Raw genomic sequence first — 22,316 nt, forward strand, 5'->3', positions numbered from 1 at the left:
ATCACAGCTCATATCGTTTAATCAGGCAGCGTTTTCGCTCTGACTTAGTAAAGAGTGACATGACTTCAATGCATATTTTCAAACAGTTCGTGGTAACGAATCAAACAGTTCGTGGTAACGAACCGTAGTAAGGAGCGACCCGGCTCAATAGTATCCAAAACTCCAAAAAACGGAATTTTGATACCAATAGTTACATCAAAAGAATCGCATTTTAATGCTGATTTCAAATATATAAGTTCCATCAAGTTTAGTCCTACCCATCAGAAGTTGCGATTTGCCGTATTTTAGAAAATAGGGGGAAACATCCCCTAAGAGTCATAGAATCTTAACGAAAATCACACCATCAGATTTAGCGTATCAGAGAAACCTACTGTACAAGTTCCAAGCTCCTATCTACAAAATGTGGAATTTTGTATTTTTTACCAGAAGACAAATCACGGATGCGTGTTTATTTGTTGTTTTTTTCCAGGGGTGATCGTATCGACCCAGTGGTCCTATAATTTTGCAAGAGGGCTCATTCGAACGAAAATCAAAAGTTCTAGTGCCCTTTTTTAGTCACCAAAAAATTGGAGGGCACCTAGACCCCTCCCACGCTCATTTTTTCCCAAAGTCGTCGGATCAAAATTCTGAGATAGCTATTTTGTTCAGCATAGTCGAAAAACCTTATAACTATGTCTTTGGGGACGACTTACTCCCCCACAGTTCCCGTGGGAGGGGCTGCAAGTTACAAATTTTGACCAGTGTTTGCATGTAGTAATGGTTTTTGGGGAGTGTACAGACCCTTTCAGGGGGATTTTTCGGTTGGGAGGGGTTTGAGAAGAGGGGGTTATGTGGGGGATACTTTCCATGGAGGAATTTGTCATGGGGGAAGAAGATTTCCATAAAGGGGGCGCAGCATTTCCTAGCATTATTTAAAAAAAACAGTGAAAAAATAAATATGCAATAAGTTTTTTCAACTGAAAGTAAGGAGTAGCATTAAAAATTCAAACGAACAGAAAATATTACGCATGTAAGGGTTCACCTGCTCCTAATACCTCAGTCTTTACGCTAAAGCATTTTTAGTAATTTCAACTATTTATTCAACGGCCTTTGTGATTCAGGGAACAAAATTTAAGCTTTAATGTAAAGAGCGAGGTATTGACGAGTGGGTGAACCCTCTCATATACATAATAAAAACGTACGAATATAGAAGTTTGTTACGTAAGCTAATTCGTAAGTTACATATATCTTTTACTAATGAAAACGTTCGTAAAAACTAAAGGTTCTACTTGCCTTATTAAGTACCCAGAAAATTGGAGGGCAACTGGGCCTCCTCCCTCTCCTTTTTTCTTAAAATCATTCGATCAAAACTATGGGAAAGCCATTTAGCCAAATAAATAAATATGCAAATTTCGCTTTAATTATTCATCTGCGGAGAGCCGAAATCAAAACATGGATTAACTAAAAAACGTTCAGAAATTAAATAAAAAAAAAAAATTTACTGAAAGTAAGGAACAACATTAAAATTTAAAACGAACAGAAATTACCCCGTCTATGAAAGGGGCTGTTCCCTCTTCAACGCCCTGCTCTTTGCGCTAAAGTTTGACTCTTTCTCTCAACTCTAATTTTTAAAACAGAAAAAACTTTAGCGTAAGAGCAGGGCGTTGAAGAGGGAACAGCCCCTTTTTTTGCCGTAGCAAAAAACAGCAAATTTGCAGTCTCCGGTATTCGTCGTCATAACCTCTAGGATTCGAACTGGCCAGAGGGGATAGCCCACAAATTTGGCTAGGAATAAATCACCGATTTTAATGTTCGCAGGTTTCATGCCTAGTAAATGAAAAATTATAAAGTGAAAGAAATTTATCTTTCCGTGAGGGCCGAATCTCACTAATGTATAGAGAACAATCAGTCCAAACTGTGCGAGGTCGGCCGAACTGCTAATCCTTCTCAACACTAAAAAGTGTAATTAACGCGCAGGCAAATTATATCCAATTTTCCAAATTATATCCAATATCCAAGTTTTTTAAATGTAAGTAAGGAGCGACATTAAAACTTAAAATGAACAGAAATTACTCCGTATATGAAAGGGGTTTTTCCTTCTCAACGCCCCGCTCTTTACGCTAAAATTTTTTTTTATGTAGAGTTAAGAGAAAGAGTCAAACTTTAGCGTAAAGAGAGGGGCGTTGAAGAGGAAAAGCCCCTTTCATATACGGAGTAATTTCATATAAGTAAGTATGCGCATATTGCCTTTTCACCAGTTGTACATCCCCCTCATCATGCCCTGAAAGTTTCCACTTAATATTCTTAAGCCATTCATAAAATTAAAAATCTTTATTTCGATCTGAATGTATCTATTTCTCATAATATCAGATAAAAACGTTATAACCGAGATTACTGAAAAAAATGAATTTAATTCAAAGAAGATGCCTGCAAAATACTGATATGCTGCAGTATTGAACTAGCTCTCAAAGGGATTACACCTGTTTGAAATTTTGAATTATTTGAACTTGATTCCTTACCCATGAATTAATTCAGTGAATAGAGAAATTGTGCAATCTGATACTTGAATTTATCACACAATCAGATTTTTGGCGTTTTGAATTGAGAAAATTAGATGCGATAGCCAAGTGTGGTGTGTAAAGAAAATTGGATATAATTTGCCTGCACGTTAATTACACTTTTTAGTGTCGAGAAGGATTAGCAGTTGGGCCGACCTCACACAGTTTGGACTGATTGTTCACTTGGATACATTAGTGAGGCTCGGCCCTCACGGAAAGATAAGTTTCTTTCACTTTATAATCTTTCATTTACTAGGCATGAATCCTGCGAACATTAAAATCGGTGATTTATTCCTAGCCAAATTTGCGGGCTATCCCCTCTGGCCAATTCGTATCCTAGAGGTTATGACGACGAATACCGGAGACTGCAAATTTGCTGTTTTTTGCTACGGCCAAAAACACGTTTTTTGCTACGGAAAAAAAGGGGTTGTTCCCTCTTCAACGCCCTGCTCTTTTCGCTAAAGTTTGACTCTTTCTCTCAACTCTAATTTTTAAAACAGTAAAAACTTTAGCGTATAGAGCAGGGCGTTGAAGAGGGAACAGCCCCTTTCATATACGGGGTAATTTATGTTCGTTTTAAGTTTTAATGTTGCTCCTTACTTTCAGTTAAAAAAAACTTGTTTTTTTATTTAATTGTAATAAGGAGCGACCCCGCTCAATAGTAACCAAAACTCTAAAAAACGGAGTTTTGATACCATTAGTTACATCAAAAGATTTGCATTTTAATGTTGATTTTAAATATATAAGTTTCAACAAGTTTGTTCTTATCCATCAAAAGTTACGAGCCTGAGAAAACTTGCCGTATTTATGACCTTTAGGGGGATAAGCCCCCTAAAGGTCATAAAATTTTACCAAAAATCACACCGTCAGATTCAACATGTTAGAGAACCCCACTGTAGAAGTTTCAAGCTCCTATCTGCTAAAAAGGGGAATTATGTATTATTTTGCCAGAAGACAGATTGCGGATGCGTGTTTATTTGTTTTCTTTTTTTCAGGGGTGATCGTAACGACCCATTGGTCCTAGAATGTCGTGAGAGGGCTCATTCTACCGGAAATTAAACCCCTTTTAAGTGACTAAAAACATTGGAGGGAACCTAGGCCCCTTCCCACGGTCATTTTTCTCCCAAAGTCACTGGATCAAAATTTTGAGATTGCTATTTTGTTCGGCATAGTCGAAAAAGTTACGAACTTTTACCATTATTTACATATACTGATGGTTATTGGGAAGTGTGCAGACGTTTTCAGGGGACTTTTTTACGTTGGGTAGGGGGGTGGGGTGGGGAAGAGGGCTTACGTGGAAGAATCTTTCCATTGAGGAGTTTATGAAGAGGGAAGATAATTTCCATCAACGGGGTGTAGGATTTTCTAGTATTATCAGAAAAAAACAATGAGAAAATAGATAAAAAAAAGTTTTTCAACTAAAAGTAAGGAGCAGCATTAAAACTTAAAAGGAACAAAAATATTATGGGTATAAGGAGGTTAAAAAATTAATAATAATAAAAATATAAGGGGGATAAAAAATTTATATGCAAATAAAAAAATTAAAAAAAATTAATAATAATAAAAATATAAGGGGGATAAAAAATTTATATGCAAATTTCGTTTTAATTATTCATTAAAGTTTTCTATTGCTTTAAAAATTAGAACTGTGACAAAAGAGTCAAAATTTAGCGTAAAGAGCGAGGCGTTGAATAGGGGACAACCCATTTTTGGCATGAGTAGCACTGATCAGTCTCACGTTTTTTTGTTTTTTTTCAGGGCTGGTGGGTTACAAGAACATCATAGAGAGATGATTTTTAGCTCATTCAAAAACTATTCCTCATATCTACGTGATTTTTATAAACTCCACCATCTACAAGTGCCATTTTGTGCCATTTCTCAAGGAGTGGAATTGCCAGAACATCGTAGACAAATTTGCATCATGTTATATAAAACGTATTACTCATATTTACGTTATTCCTATAAATTTTACCATCAGTAAGTTCAAAATGGCACTAAAGATGGTATTTTTGGTACCGTGCCTCAAATGTTAAAGCTGGGGCTAGTTTGCTACCAGAACCCTTTAGAGTGATGTTTAATGGCTCATTTGAAAGCTATTGCTCATATCAACGTGATTCTTATCAATTCTACCATCCATAAGAGTGATATAACTTAAAAATGACACTTTTGGTATTACTTCTTCAGTAGAACAGCTTGGTTGTATAGAACGGTAAGTATAAAACGGTAAAACGGTATAAAACGGTAATAATTTTAGTCAGAGAAAACTGAAAAATCAACCATACAGCAACAAAAAAGGTAAAGATATACTCAAGAAAACTGACTCTCCTCTGTGAAAACTTGAATCCTGCCCGCTTGTCTTTAGTTTTGACAAGCTTTTGGGTGTAACTACTATTTCAGCTGGGGGGTGAATTAGAGTCTGAGAGGGGGAAACTAAGGTCTGGAAGGGAGAGTTGCTCCCTCTTCCCCAGAGAAAATTATGTCCCTGTTGCCAACTTCTTGTCATTTAGGGGGTGTAGAAGTGTAGTTATGTGGCTCTGGAACAACTCAAAGTTGTATTTTAAAAGAAGGGTCACTTATTGTTATATTTACTTATTGAAATTATATTCTTATTTTTACTATTTAATATTCAGGATAAAAACTATTTGTAATTATTACTCTATATTATTACTCTATATTCTATAGATCTATATTCTATACTCTATATTCTATAGATCTATATTCTATACTCTATATTCTAATTATTACTTCATATTCTATAGAGTAATCATAGTGCTAAAAACCTATTTGCATTTTCCTTTCACATTTTTTTAGTTGCCAGGTTACATTCCGACTATTTTGTTTATAGCTATTCTACACCTGCATGTCTAAAGTTTTTGGTGTTTAGCAGAAGGAGGGATAGTTAGTGAAATAAAATATAAAGATATATATAAAACCCAACCTTAAAAAAACACAAAACTAAAATATGATGACCTTTTCTTGTATGCACGGCCGCAACCTCATGTGGCGGGTGGAGCCCACCCCGGGAATCTCAGTACCTAGGTTTAACCTAGCTCTAATCAGATTCCAGGCCTAGGGTCGGTTGGGCTAGTGACCCTCCACCCAAAAATTAAGCGCCGTGAAAAGTGAAAATATAGCCTCGGACCCGGATTCCCTTTTAAGGTGGATGGAGGAGGTAGACGTCACTCTCTACACCGAGCAGTGGCCGGCAGGAGACTTAAGTCAAGTCAAATTTTCTTGTATTTAGTTTTGTGTTTTGTTTTAAAGTTTTTTTTATATTTTTATCGGTTTATTTTGCTCTGAGGTCGGTCAAGCGAAGTTTTTGACAGAAATATTTGCATAATTTTCAAAAATTTTTCACTGGCTGTTTATTGTTCTCGGTCTTCTTTTCTTTGCGATTTTGTCTTTTGTCATGATCTGCCAGTGTGGTCTTAGAAAATTAGTTACATGATAAATTAATGCGTTACCTTTGTGTGCCGTTTAATGACTTGCACATCTGAAGATTATATTTATTTTTTTATGGCTAAGTTTTTAAGGTAATTTTAGCTGTATACTAAAATTTACTATATTAAAGCTTGTATAAGACATGAAAAGCGTTATAGACTAGTTTAGATATATTATTTCGACTCCTAAGTTAACATTCTGGTTTTTTATAATGGGCTTTTGTGTAAAGTGCTAGTTTTCTATAATCCTTCAAACATAGAGAAATAGCCATAGTTGGTTATCACCAGTTGCGCAGTCAATAGCAACGTTATTGATAAAAATGATTATAATTCGATGTGTCATCAAGTAGGCTATACACTATGCTTGCACCCATGTATAAGGTACCTAAGTTCGAAATACAATTTACGTAATGTATGGTGGGGGAAGTACTTTTCAAAATCTAGTTCGATACTGGTTCGATACGATCATCTCTGGGAAAAACAAACAAATAAACCTGATTTCGCGGTCTACTAAATACAAAATTCCACATTCTTGAAACCGCTACTGTTAGGCTCTCTGACACGCTGGATTTTGTTGAGTGATTTTTGTTAAGAAACCTTGACTTTTATGGGATGTTTTCACTGGTTTTTACAAACAAGGCAGATTTTCTCAGGGTCCTCTCTTTTGATAGGTAACACAAAACTTAACTAATCTTGTAGGCTATATTTGGAATCAGAATAATAAGCCAATTCTTTTGATGCATCTATTGATACAAAAATTCCGTTCTTTTTTTTTTTATAGATTCGGTTACTGTTGAGCCGCGTCGTTCATTACGTTCGTTACGACGAAGTGTTTGATAGATGACTGTTTGATAGATGGGCTTTATATAATAATAATAATATTTATTTATATCCCTCTATACAGGAAATGAAGTGGAGTAAAACAAGAAAAGAGAAAAAATTACATTTAACATTAATAAAAATAAATATATGTTACACTCAATGCGCTTTGGCTACCCGAATAAGAGGGTGATCAACACCCGAGGTGGCATAAATATTCTCTTGAAGACGGCTACTTTTTCTAACAAAACAACTTAAAATATCTGGAGCGCCAAAAATCTGCAAAATCTTTCTATTGCTGTATCTGCGAGGCAGATACAATAAAAACTACCAATATCGGAAATACATGATTCTAATATCGCTAATATCCTCTGGTCGAAAAAGGATATGAAGGCCAGCTGGGAGCAAAACCGCATGGTAAAAAGAAAACTCGAGTACAATTTAGCCAGTGCTTTTTTGTTGTATCTTCCCCTGTTGGGGACAATTTTCGCGTACCCCCATTTAAGCTTCTCTTTAATACCACTCAATGCCCGGAAACGGAGTAACGTAAGGGATTTGCAAATATTGATCCCAAGCCATCGAAAAGATTCGACACATTTTACTGAAAATAAACCGCAATCAAGCGGCTTTGTAGAAGATTTTGAATTAAATACTAAATATTCGCATTTATCAATGTTAAGTCTTAATCCAATTTCCCCATACAGCCGCGATACTAATAGCACAGACTTTATCCAAGTAAATTTAGACCAGTTAACAACCAGAAGATCATCCACATATGCAATGTGGACATTCGACAACCGAAAACCCATACATTCACGAAGTGGAGATACAGAGAGTGTGCCCCGGAGATTTTTCGACGTTTCCCTCAAAGAAACAAAAATAAGTAGTAAACTGACAATGGTTTTCTTATGCCCTCCCCCAGAAAAATTATCAAATCCTTCCCTCTTTCCATTCAAAAGCTACAATATTCCTCTCTCCCCAGTATTGATCACGTGTGTACTGATGTGAAACCTAAGCATTTAAATAGTCATGATAGGGTTTAAAGTATGCGCACTTTTTATCTATATTTTAAATCGAACCGTGGACACTAAGAATAAAGAGAAATAAATAAACATGTAAGCAGCATTTCTAAGATTCAAAACTTGAATGCAATCTATACAATTGTGCTTATATATTTATTCCTTGCATTTGAGTCTTTGTTACTGAATGGACAGGTACATTCATAATTCCATGTTTGGAAGACTTCTAGGGATTCCTATTGCGTGGAGCATATATACTTTTTTTCTTAGATTTCAAATGCAATTTTTCAATAATTACGACAAAGATAATTTTATGACTCTAGTAATAACGAGGATGACTGAAGATGTCGATGTTGGCTAAGATGATCAAAGTTGACAAACTTGAGCAACGTTAGTGATGACAAAGATATAAGAGATTATGATATAATAATGACGTTGACCACAATCACAATGAAGGCGATGGCCATTCCTGTCCAAGACCAAAATTCCTATTGAAGTGACAACGAGGATAATAACAATAAAGGCAATAATAATGACGAAAAAAAAGTAACGTCATTGGTTTCATTATTGTCTTTGTTTTCTAAGTTTTTTTGTTGTCATCCTCATTTTTCTAATCGTCATCTAATAGTTCTAGAATGCCTCCCATAATTCCATTCTATTTTGTTACGTTTGCGTACTCGGGTAGAGCTGTCTACATGGCAAGTCTTTTCTAAGAGGAGCTGGCTTCAAAACAAGTGGCTTACTCCGTCGCGTATAGATGACGATCCGTCTGCAGAAAAGCTATCCCATGGCGAGTCATCTGTAACAAGTTGTGTGGCTTTCTGTAGTAGGTCAGTTAGCCACAATCATCAATCAATCAATCATTTTGTTAATACTAAAACACTATTACAAACGTAAAAAAGTTATTCGGCCGAAGAAGCGTTGCGTGTTATGGGCCATACAACACAATAATAGAGCACCAAGAGAACCATAATTAATAGCCTAAATCAAACAATACATATGAAATGATGATGAGGAAGAATAAACACTAGCATACAGTAAAAAAAAAGGACTTTAAAAGTTAAGAAGATTCCTGAAAACAATTTTAAAAAGAATAAGAGAGAGGGATATCAGTTAAGAAAGAGTTACAAAAAGGATAAACAATAGAAAAAGAGAAAACAGGAAAAACAAGAACAAAGGTGAGAGAGAGAGAGAGAGAGAGAGAGAGAGAGAGAGAGAGAGAGAGAGAGAGAGAGAGAGAGAGAGAGAGAAACATTACTAAACACGAAAGACCCGACGAAATAATGCCTTTGCAGAAAGAAATAGAGGGACATCCAAATGAATGGAGTTCCATAATAGAATTGATTGATATACAGGAGACTTCTGGGCTGCTGTAGATGATCACTTTGGTAAAATAAATCGTCGAGAAGAACTACGTAAAAAAGAATAGTACCTACCTGAGCCTGTCCGTGAAAAAAAATTGCTGCAGGGGCGGTGGAAGAGTACCTAGAAAAGCAGAATGCGCTAAATAAATATTACTTTTACCTATAATATGATCCAGCGGAGCTATTTCAGTATCATTATAAAGATCAGAGGAAGAGTAACTTTATTGTTGAAATTATTATGATATAGTTTCGGGAACCAAATTTTGCTTTATGTATATGTTATCCAAGTATTTATTTCTTGATTGGAAGTATACTTAAAGTATGAAATGTAAGTTCCAGTATGGTTAATCAGGCTATGTTTCTTTCAGCCGCGAGTATCTTAAGTTGGATGGACAAAAGTGTTGATCCTTGTGAAGATTTTTACAGATATTCCTGTGGCTCATGGATAAAAAAGAGCTTTATACCTGAGGATAAGTCAACCATTGGCACATTTGAAACATTGACAAATGATGTCCAACTGAAACTAAAAGGCAAGTATGTATTTCGTAATTTGGTGACTGACTATCAATAAATTTTATTAATAAAAGAAAACTTATAAGCATTATTAAAACACAGGAAAAGCAATTCAAACTCAAAAATTGAAAAATTAAACGTGAAAAAGCTTGTGAAGAATAAAATATAAGCAAAAAGAACCATGAATTAAAGAAAGGCGGGGATCCTAGCAACCAATTCCAGAGTATAGAGTTGATATTAGAGGTAAATTTAATCCATATAGAGATCTATTACTAAGAGCTTTTAATGAAAACGGCACCTTTTATTGAGCCAAGGCTTTCTGTATTTCACGCCACCATAACAATATGTGGCTAGCCCATCCCAGCAAGCAATTACAGAAGGGGAGGGTTGCTACTAGAGACAAATTTAAACCATATTAAGAGTTATTTCTGAGAGCTTTTAATAAAAATACCTCGTTTCTTTGACTAAGTATTAGATTTCACTCCCCCTCAGTCGAAAGCAAAAGTTCTTTTAACACTTCCCAGCTTAACTTTAAGCTCTAGAACATGTTAGTCCAAGCAATTCATGCCACCGTTGCGAAATGTGGCAGGCCCATTGCATCTCGAGATATTATCATTCCTAATCCATTTTCCAGATATTTTCCTGATAAGAATATGATTTAAAGCCAATGGCTCATGTTTATGCAAACCGCACCCCCAACGTGATACACCATCCTATTTGACGTCACCATACCACACTATGACTGAGCCTTATGGCACCCTATAGCTCTCCTCATCACCTTTAAGATATTTTTCAGATATTTTCATGATAAAAATCCGATTTTAATCAAATGGTCCGTGTTTTTTTGAAAGCCACCCAAGCGTGATACACCATGTCAATTCACACCCCTTTGCCACACTATGAATGAACCTCTGTCACACAGAAACGAGGTATTAAATTAAAAACCTTCAGAAATTACTCTTAATACGGTTTAAATTTGTCTCTAATAACAACCCTTCCCCTTTGGAATTACTTGCTAGGGGTGGGCTAGCCATATATTGTCCAGATTGCATGAATATGCATAGCCTTGGCTCAATTTAACGTGGTGTTTACATTAAAAACTCTAAGAAATAACCGAATGCAAAAATCTGTCTCTTCTTTTATTCCTTTGGACGTTTCATTTTTTTTTTAATCCGATTTTGTTAGCATCAAGATTTAAAATAATGGAATATAACAGAGAGGTGGATCCGATGGTGCAGTAAAAACGAGGCATTTTAAATAAGACCTCTTGGAATTATCTCAATATTGCCAAAATTTAACTATAATAACAGCCCTGCCCATCTGAAATTGATTGCTAGGGTGGGATAGCCACACACTGTCATGGTGGCGTGAAATATGCATAGCTCTGGCTCAGTTAAAGGTAGCCTTTTCATTAAAAGCTCTCAGAAATAGATCTTAATAAGGATTAAATTTACCTCTAATACCCACCCTCCCCTCTAGAACTTGTTGCTAGGATCCCCACCTGTCCTTAATTCATTGTTCCCTTTGCTTATGTTTTATCGTTTTTAAGCTTTTTATGATTTGTTTTTCGTTTATGTTTGCCTAAGGTGTTTTTTCTGTGTTTTAATAATGCCTTGCAAATTTGTTTCTATTAATAAAATTTGTATGTATAAAAATTTTCATCTTTTAGATTTGTTGATCAAGGTTCAAACTTTTATAGGTAATCGTTTACGCAATTGAAGCGTCTTGTAGCCTCTCTCGCCTTTATTTCACCCCTGATAGTACATTCAACTTCCAATATTATAATAGACTCTATTACTAAGACATACGCCATGGGCAACCCGCAATATTACCTGATAACACTCTCTAAAAGCATTACGTAGCATGTAGGTGCATACCAAGCGTAACCATATTCTAAAAATCGAATTTCCCACCTCTGTACGTCAACTATTGCAGGCATATGGGAACATGCAACTCATTGAATCATTCTAGTAGGCGCAAACAGGGGGTTCTCCTTTCATGCAGAAGGTTATCATGTAAATTGTATTAGGCGAATCATAGTATTAAAAAAACTCTCATGGTTCAGCTAGTTAGCGCTCCATTCCATTGAGGGGGAATACCTTTCGAATCCTAATGTGGAAAACAAATTTTAGATAATAAATGTTCCCTGAGAAAACGCCTAGAAATAAACTCTTAAAGTATTATATAACAACCGATGTTTACAATGTCATTACGTAACATCCCATGTGTTTGTCCTCCTCAGTTGCAAGCAGGGATTCCCCATGGAGCCCTGAATAAAGGCATATGTGGATGCTTCATCCTTAACATAAGTAACCATGCTCTATTACGTAAGAACTGAAGAAATTTGGAAACATCTCGAAGAAGAATGTCTTAAAAACGTCTTGGAATGTCTTGAAACGTCTAGAAAAACATCTTGAAGATAAATGTCTTTGCAACCCCCCTCGCCTGACACGTCCTAACATGTAACAGCCAAAGCCCTTTTGTGTACCAAGCAAAGAAAATCTGATTCGGCAGGACCCCTGAAGGTTTCTCGTTACACCCCTAGTTTTTTTTAAGACACAGACACAGGTTTTTTACAGACACATGCATCTCTTAGAAAACATTCCCTATGACGTAACATGCACCTGCTGGCTGTCGTTGGAATGCCGGGACATGAGTGAAAAAAAAGAAAAACGACTTACCTTACGAAGCGCCCCCACCAACTAGGTGTTGGGGTGGTGCGAAGCGCCACCCCAACAGCTAGTAGTATATATTATTTATAGCCCACTAATAACAAAAATATAAATAACAAAGTAAAAACTCGTACAAAAAAAAGAATGAAAAGCACTAACAATGAAAAACAGAGCTTTCATGACAATCAAATGGAGGAAATTCATTTTCTCTAATATCAATTACATATTTCTTTTAGGTTAAATAAATTTTTTTAGGTTAAATAAAACATAAAACCTATATAAGAAATCACGCCTATAAATAAAAATCTTTACAGCTAAAAAGATCGTATTCTTGAATTTAAGCAAAGATAAAAAAAGAATAGAAAGATCCTGCAAAATTAAAATATATTTGTAAACTTAAACGGGCATATGGACATAAAAAAGTTTTCAAACGCAACAGATCTGTGTGGCTTATTTAACATTAGATTTTCATTTTGATCTATATTTTTACATTTTGATCTGTATTTTTTAATGATTTTAACCTAATTATCTAACCTAATATCAATTACATATTTAGAATTGCATATTTCTCATTTCCCTTTTACCTTTAAAGGTACATTCTTTTGTACCTTTAAAGGTACATTCCTTTATTGAAGCTTGTTTCTAGCATGCAACATCAAACATTTCTTAAAATAAGCCAACTGCAAGACAAATCCTTGATTTACGTCTGCGATTTTTCCAAATTTAACAACCTGTTGTCCTATGGACCCCTTCCAAAAATATTGACTTGACAGAAGGATTTGCAAATAACCTGTCAAATTTACGTAAAAATTATATCAAACTAGCTGTTTGGGTGGCGCTTCGCGCCACCCCAACACCTAGTTGGTGGGGCACTTCGCGCCCCCCTCCAAGCCCCCCCGCGCGTAAGTCGTTACGCGCCATATTAGTTACGCGCCATTGTAGTTGTGTCCCTGTGTCCCACCTGTGAATCGAGATAGATATAAATATATGTTTTTAACTACGTAAAACATGCGAATATACAACATTCTTCGCTGTCCCATTGTCTGTGCATATAAATAGATTGTCAGGTTTACTGACTCTTGAACATGCAACATATAATTGTCCATGAGAAAAACAATCCGTATTCATATCTATACCTCATTATTCTAATGATGTGTCCCTGTGTCCCGGTCGTCATTTATATTCCCTGTGTCCCGGTCGTCATTTGTGTCCCGTTGGCCCAGTTTGTAATTTATCTTTGAGTGTCACGGTCGTCATTTATATTCCCTGTGTCCCGGTCGTCATTGGCGCCCCGGTGTCCCGGTCTGTAACTTCTATTCGAACAATCCCTGTGTCCCGGTCGTCATTTATATATCCCGCCTGCGCCCCCGGCGTCCCCGTCGTAGTTGTGTCCCTGTGTCCCAGTCGTCATTTATATTCCCTGTGTCCCGGTCTTGATTTGTGTCCGGGTGTCCCAGTCTGTAATTTCTCTTTGATGTTCCCGGTCGTCATTTATATTCCTTCTGTCTCGGTCGTCATTTGTGTCCCGGTCTGTAATTTCTCTTTGAGTGTTTTTTCTTTTTAGTTTTTCTTTTAGTTTTTTACCTTATTTCTTTTTTCAGTTTTCTTTTTTTTCTTTATTTTTCAGCGTCACTATGAAGTACATATTGCCGAACCTTTGTTTTTTTAACTTAAATCTGGTAGGCATTGATGACCTTATCCAAGTCAAAATCCCAAACCCAATCATCATCGCTATCATTTTCAGTTTTGATATGTTTTGACTCTCGCTGTCCAGGTGGATTTTCATCTAACTGCGCGGTTTTGCGTTCTTTAGCCGCAAGCCTGTTTTCTTGCTGTTCTTGTGATTCCTCGGCACGCTTTCTTTTCTTACTTTCTCTATCAGCAGCAAGTTTTTTGGCATAGACTCTTTGAGCAGCTTCTTCGGCTGTTGCCATTGTAGGTTCTTCAGTCATTTTACAATTAAACATTTTTCCGTGAACGAATGTCTTAAATACCTTTAATGACGTCATCGTCATAACAAACGTGACGACAACTAACTTCATGACGTCAGTCGACACACAAACATGACGTCACTCGACAGACACACACACACACACACAAACACACAAACACACACACACACAGACAACTTATTTTTATATATATAGATAGATTGCCTACGTCAACCTCATTATCAGCATAACATGCCCAATTCTAATATGAACCTGTTAAGAATCCCTTTAATTTTCTAAATCAAGGAATTATTCTCAAAATACAATCAAATATTCAATCTTGTTTCTAGCATGCAACGCCAAACATTTCCCTAAAACAAGCCGATTGCAAGACAAATCCTTTACAACCTTTTCTCCTTTTAACAACCTGCTGTTCTATTGTCCCCTTCAAATAATATTCAACTGACAAAACTATTTGCTAATAACCTCTGAAAAAAAGGAATTACCTATATTTCATAGACAAGCATTAACTAGTTTGCATACACCTTTCATTAACCACTTGTGTATGTGATCGAAATATCCAGGTTCTTATGAAAATTTTAAGAAAAGTCCAGAAAAATGTCACTACAAGTATTATTTTTCTAAAAGAAAAAAATTGTGCTAAAATGCGTATGTCACAAGGTATAAATTATGTATAGACATGTAGTGATGGTCTTTAAGACATGAAAAGAAAAAAAAATGGAAAAAAGTTCTAAGTTAAAGAAACTAAGTAAAAAAATGTCACTATAAACATTATTTTTCTATAATAAAAAAACATGGGTAACATACGTGTATCACAAGTGAATTTCTTTTGTTACAAATATGTAGTCATTTTAAGACAGGAAAAAAAATTCTCAGTTAAAAAAAACTAAGTCAAAAAAAGAATAAATATCACTACAAACATTATCTTTCTAATAGGACAAGTCACGACTAACACATGTATATTATCTTCATTTAATATTTCAAAAATATCACAAGTGAATTTATTTTTTTATATGTATATTTAATGTCATTTTAAGACACGAAAAAAAGTTTCCCAGGTCCATTCCAAAAAAAGTCCCAAAAACAAGTTAAAAAAGACTAAGTTCGAAAAACATTCAAAAAAGAAAAAAAGTAAGGAGGAGCAAAAAGATGTACGGAGGGGCATTGGGGCTCCCGGATGTGGGACTTGGATGACTAGAACTTCCCTCTACAAAAATGCCATACTAATTGATTCATTGGGGACAAAAGTTTGCCGGTACACTTTTTCCAAGCGCGCATCATAAGAAAATAGGGGGTGCAGACTTGTCGCTATTTGATTCATTAAAATTCTTTTCTTATTATAAAATGCGTTTCAAATCCCGTCAAAATCCATTTAAAATCCAGTTGCTAGGGCGCAGCGGCTGACTCAAGTAAATTAGGTGCTGTCATGGAAAACCATAAGTTCCCTTAAAAAAAGCCATAGTAATTGATTCATTGGGGACAAAAATTTGCCGGTTTACTTTGTACAAGGATGCGACGTAAGGAAAAAGGGTAGCAGACTTGTCGTTTTTTGATTCATTAAAATTCTGTCCTTATTACAAAATGCGTTTAAAAACTGGTAAAATACATTTAAAATCCAGACTTAAATCCACTCAGTGAAGGTTAAGCTTTCTATAATGTAAATGGGTTTTATTTGATTTATGTAAATTAGGCAGTAACGGGAACATGTAATTTATGTTCCTCCTGGACGTAGAGATACCATAAGGCATAATAGTCACCTTGCTCCAAAACCTCTATGTTAATGGCTGCACCCTCCTCTACCCCTCACACGTTATTATGTAGTTTCTTAATGATTTAAAATAGGTTCTTATTCCCGTGTTACAGCAGCTGTTCGTAAAGAATGGAAAAAAGTCAGAATTTATTATAACGAAAAAAAGGTAGAGGAGGGGAGCCCTCATATATGGAACAATTTCTGTTTCTTTAAATTTTTAATGTTGATACTTACTTTTAATTGAAAAACTCGTTTTATTAACATTTAACATTTAATTTCGTCTAAAGCCAACAAAGCCAAACTCTTTGTTTTTATGAATGATATGGACTTACATTTATTTTGAGACAATAACAGTTAGGACAAAGCAATACATGAAAAGATTAGTTCAATAGAATGATAGAATAAGGTACTTAAACATTTAAGGATGCTAATAGGAAGAGGGTCAGCATTGCCTCAGTCCCAAAAAATATTCTCACGCTTATAACCTAATAAGATGATGTCATTTCAAAAGTAAATCCTGTTCCAAACCGTCCCATTCCAGGCAACTGAAGCGAAGTGGAGTAACGCATTTTTAAAATGTCAGAGTAAAACATACCACATAGTTTTATTTAATAAACAGTAAACAATACTGGGGCGGTAGCCGGGACAAGATTCTGGGTCGTTGTCATACTTAAACAACTGTAACATTACCTATCAGAAACAATTAGGAACTAGCACCTGGCAGACACTTATTTCAAAAAAAAAATCATTAGAACACACCTAAACTATATTATATTGTAAAAAATTAGTATATCCTATTTTGTAGACAATGGGGGAGTAGGCGTGTTGCTTATTAACAATACTGTTTATTTTAGAGAAACGCCATTTTTAACTTACTCATATTAGATGGTTTTTACCTTTAAGCAGAAATTCATCATTGATATTTAGGCAATAACTTTAAAAGAAATGTTCAACTTTCCTGCTTTTATTTCAGGATTACTGGATGCGCCGATACTGGCCAACGAGACAGAAGCTGTGAAAAAAGTTAAAACACTATATCAGTCTTGTATGGATGCAGGTATGTTCCTTGTTTGTAAACCAATAAGATAATGTTCAAATTAATTCAGGTCTTTGATACCCGAACCGGTGCTCCTTAGCGTTGCCAACGGTTTGAGATAAAATGTATCGGTTTCTCCACTAAAGCTGAGCGATTGGGGATGCCACCTGCAGAGTAGGTTAAAAATTTACCACTCGCGTCACTTTGTGACACTAGCTAGTAGTTATCTTTAACTGGTTTCACTGAAGACCGAGAAAAGGCTCAATAGCAAGGGTGAGAAAAACAAACCTAAGGCCGTAACGACTGCCAAAATGTGCAACAGATCGGCCATATTTTTTTTTAATAAAAAAAAAACGAAAAAAAAAAAAAAAAAAAAAAAACGCTTATGTATTAGTTGCTTACTCTTTTCTTCGTCGGGTTTGTCAAAGAAGATAGATTGGCTCATTAGTCGTCAATCAAGCACATACAAAAGAAAAGTTCAAATTCCACCTCCTGAAAAAAGAGTTGATATTTCTGTAATGTCCTGTAAGTCCTAATTGACAATGTGCTGAATATTGTTTAAATACTTAATGTCAAAAGTCCAACTGATCTCTCGCTTGTTGTTCAACTGACCTGATCCACAGCAAGGCTGCTAACTATTTAAGCAATATCTATTTATTCAAATCGATGCATACAAATTGGATAAGCTCATAGTGCATTTACACATTGCGTAAATCCGTCTGGATATAGCAATCCGTGCCGAGATTTGGTCCATTTTCGTGCTTGAAAAACCGTCTAGCTTTCCGCAACAATTTGATAAAATCAGGACGGATACTTGGCAAGATTTTTCAATGAAGAAAACCATGGCTATGGATCATAAAAAAACTTCATGATCTTATAACATTGGTCCAAGATTACCCCAACTTGCATGATACTACTCATTCAGGCTATAAGAAAACAAAGAGAAATGTTGTCATTTGGCTCTCTATTGCTCAACGTCAGGTCACACTGATGTATTTATCTGAAAAATTTGCTTTAAAACGTAGTATTTTCTGGGCTAACGTTCGAAAAGATACGGACATCGCAGGTACACCCTTTTTACAATTTGGGATGCATATAGAACATCATGCTTTGGTATAGTTCCCCACTCAACAATTCCTGACAGCTTCAACTTAAAACCCTAAGCCGTTCCTGAGATACAGCAGATATGGCATTGGACAAATACAGCGTCTTTTGGTCTAACTTAACATCTCCAAAATAGACCCTGAAGGTCTAACGTATCCTGAGTTTTCTATGAGATATTGTTCAGGCACCGGTTCGAAAATCTGGATTGAAATAGCATATTCTGATTTGGTTTTACACCCTTCCCCTCAGCTTTCCCTGAAAGTTTCAGTTTAATACTCTATTAAAGTTCTGAGATATTGCATCTGTGCCATTTTGACAACCGGGATGCGCTTCAACTCTTTTTATTTAATTCAATAGCGTTAGTAGTAGAATTAGTGGTATTAGAAGTCACAAGCAGTAACAGTTGCAGGTAAAAGTAGTCACAGTCATATTTAGCCGCAGTCACAGTTCGAAGTAGTCACAATAGCAGCCGGAAGTAGTCGCAGTCAAAATCCGCCACAGTCACAGTGTCAAGTATTCAAATTCGGTCCCAAATAGTTATTATTGAAGTGTTAGGTAGCTTCAGACGCCAGTAGTAGCGCACTTGGAATCGTAATTCCAAGTGCTCACAGTTACAAGCATATGGGTTCGCATTCACAAGTAGTTGGAATCACAGTTAGTCGTACGGGCAAGCATACGCAGTTGCAAGAAGTCACTAACGTAAGCAGTTACAAGCATGAATTCTTTCAAACAGTCGCAGTAACAGTAATAGAAGTATTAGCTTAAGTGGTAGATGTAATAGTATCAGTAGTAGTTGCAGTAACACAGAAAGGCTCAATCTAAAATCATTACTGATACGCTGTTTCGACAAACCGCATGCATATAATACATTTTTATTTGGTTCAACATACATCCCATCATTCCATAAGAGTTTCACATTAAGACCCAACAGACTTCAAAACCTAGGAAAAGGATTATGAAAGCTGGAATAGCCTAAGATAAATTGAAGGAGAGCAGGAGCGATGGATTGGCCAAAGAAATTGGAAATTGGGAATTTCCCAATTTCCCAAGAAATTGGGAAAGAGACAACAAAAGTTGGGAGAGCTGAAGAGAGGTTGGAAAAGATCAAGAACGTCCGATAGGACTAAAGAAGAACGGAAAAAGCTAAAAACGTCGAAACAGGAGTATGCAAGTTGTAAGAAAGAGTAAAAGAGTCAAAGAGAAGCTGGAGAACAGCAAAAACGTTGGATGGGACTAAAGGTGGCAGGAAGAGACCAAAAACGTCGGAAGAGAATATTGAAAGTTTGAATAGACTAAGAGAAGTTGAAGCAAATCGGGAACGTCAGATAGATGTAAAGGATTCTGCAAAAGACCAAAAATGTCGAAAATTAATATGAGATTATGAATTAACTAGAAGTAGGTAGAGGGATGAAGGAAAGTCAAATGAGTCTAAATGACGCTGGAAGAAACCAAAACCTAGAAGAATAACTATGAAGGCTAGAATAGCCTAAGAGAAGCTGAAGGAGAATAGGAACCTCGAATGGAACTAAAGGAGGCTGATAGAGAAAAATAAAATTTAAAAAGACTTTAAAACCAGGGATAGACTAAGCGAACTTGGTGAAGAGCAAGAACGTCAGATGGGACTAAAGAAGGCTGGAAGAGAATAAATATGTCTTAAAACAACTATTAAATAAAAAAAAAACTTAAGAGGTTGGAGAAGAGCAGGATCGTCAAATAGGGCTGAAGGAGACCAAATAATACCCAAGATGCTTCAAAAGGACTACTGCATGAAAGTTCAAATGGTTTAAGAGAAGGTCCAGCAGAGCAGGAAGATCTGACTGTATTAAAGGAGACTTAAGAAGACTGAAAAAAAGGACTATAGAAGTTGCACTAGACAAAGAGAACTTGGAGTAGGTCGGGTCTTTGAATGGAGCTAAACAAGGCTGGAAGAGATCAAAAACATCGAAAAAGAACTGAAAGAGACCAAGAACGCCAGAAAAGGACTACGAAAGTGAGAATAGACAAAAAGAAGTTTGAGAAGAGAAGATAACTGGCGTGAAAGAGGCTGGAAGATCAAAATGTCCGGAACAAAACTATAAAAGTTAAAATTGCGTAGAATAATTTTAAGAAGGAAATGAAGCTAAAGGACTATGAAAGATTAAATAGCCTATGAAAAGTTTTAAGAGAGCAAGAATGTCAGATTGGACTAAACGAGGCTGCAAGAAACACAAAAAAGTCGGAAAAGCGCTATTAAAGTTGGAATAGCCAAACAGCAGTTGATGAAGAGCAATAAAGTTGGGTGGGATTAGAAGATATTAGAAGCAGCTGAAAATGTCAGAAAATGACTATGAGAGCCGGAATAGGCTATGAGATATCGAAGGAGAAAAAGGTCGTTGGATGCAGCTGAAGAAGGCTGGAAAAGACAAAAAAGATGGAAAGGTCTATGACAGTTGAAATAGCCATAGAGAAGTCACAAGCCAGCAAAAGAATCCTGCCGATACTAAAGGCTGTAAAAGACACAAAACACTCGAAAAGGGACGTAGTGATGAATAGTTTGGTCTGGTCGTGCCCTAGCGACTAGTTCCGATCGCGAACTAGGAACCAGCAAGTCTGATTGATTATTGATCTACTATGTACACCTGGTTGTTGCTTAATAGTTATTTGTCTCACTATGGAAATTTATTCAGGATGACGTAGTTTCACGTGTCAACGACACTTGTTTTGACAGAGCTTAGAGCGCCCTATGATTCGATTCCAACCAGAACCCTAGGAACCAAAGAGTATTATTGATTATAGGCTTATTTCGCACACCTGGTTGTTACATAATAGTTAATTGTTTACCTATGCCATTCCCTAGCAAGCAATTCCAACGGGTTCTAGCAAACAACAGGTACTATTGATTCTGCCTGCTACGCAATAGTTAATTGTCTACCTATGCAAAGCCATAGCAACCAGTTCCATGCTATTGCTTATTTGGTCTATTACCACCAATTGCTTTGGAAACTCAAAGGAACCATGGAAACATACTATGGATATTCTTGAAACCTGTCAACCATTATTTTTTAAAGTGATAGCGTAAGGTGAGCATTTAATTTGCAATTTTGTTTTATTACGAACGTATAACTAACGGAGAAGTTCTCTTTTTAACCAAGACTGGCTTTTCTGGTTGTTACGTAGGACTCTAGAAGATTGTTTTCTTCGGGATTTCTTTTTTTCAATATGTTTTCCCCTCAGGGCCTCCTTCAAGGGGCTAAGCCCTAGCAAGTAGTTCCGACCGAGCCTTAGGAAGTAGCAGGTGCTATTGATCTATTGTGAGCACATGGTTGCTGTGTAATAGTTTAGGGGATATTATATTTTACTTATGCAAAGTCCAGGCAACCAGTTCCAGCTCCAGCGCCTTAGAAGCCAGCAAGTGTTATTGACAATTGGTCTATTGCAGACACGTGGTTAATATGTAAAAGTTTAGGGAATATTATTATTTTCACATGAAAAGCCCTAGAAACCAAGCCCAACCAGGCCCTAGCAAGCAACAAAATTATTGATTATTGACTCATTGTTTAGAACCGGTTGTTATATGATACTTTAGGAGATCTTTTGTCTTCAAGATTTCTTTTGTTTCAAAATGATTCCCCTCGCGGCTTTCTTCGAGACACGGGGTCCTAGCAACTATTAGGCATTTTATTGATCTATTGCGCGCACGTGGTTGCTAATTAGTAGTTTGGGAGACATTATTATTTACTTGTGCAAGGTCCTTGCAACCAGTTGCAGCCGCAACATCTTAGCTACCAACAAGCGTTATTGATTATTGATCCTTTGCACACATGTGGTTGCTACTCAATAGTTTAGGGAATATATTATTTACTTATCCAAAGCTCAAGCAATCAGTTCCAGCCACAGCGCCTTAGAAACCAAAACATTTTATTTATTATTGATCAATGGCACACATGTGGTTAATATTTAAAAGTTTAGGGGGTCCTATTATTTACTTATGAAAAGCCCTAACAGCCAGATCTGAGCAAGCCCTAGGAACCAGCAGATATTAGTGTTCTTTGATCCATCTTATACACCTGTTTGTTAAGTAATATTTTAGGAGATGATTTTTTTCGATTTTTTTTAAGATGCTTTCCCCTC

At 36.2% G+C, this 22,316-nt stretch overlaps 1 protein-coding gene across 1 annotated transcript in view; it reads left to right on the forward strand.

The window, feature by feature from the left end:
* Positions 1-22,316, forward strand: part of LOC136030074 (neprilysin-1-like) — a 235,290-nt gene that overhangs the window by 153,424 nt on the left and 59,550 nt on the right. The window contains exons 4-5 of the mRNA XM_065708719.1: positions 9,548-9,709; positions 17,040-17,123. Coding sequence (XP_065564791.1) covers positions 9,548-9,709; positions 17,040-17,123 — 246 coding nt within the window. The remainder of the gene's footprint in view (positions 1-9,547; positions 9,710-17,039; positions 17,124-22,316) is intronic.

The sequence above is a fragment of the Artemia franciscana genome, chromosome 8, assembly GCF_032884065.1.
Source record: "Artemia franciscana chromosome 8, ASM3288406v1, whole genome shotgun sequence".
Classification (NCBI taxonomy): Eukaryota; Metazoa; Arthropoda; class Branchiopoda; order Anostraca; family Artemiidae; genus Artemia; species Artemia franciscana.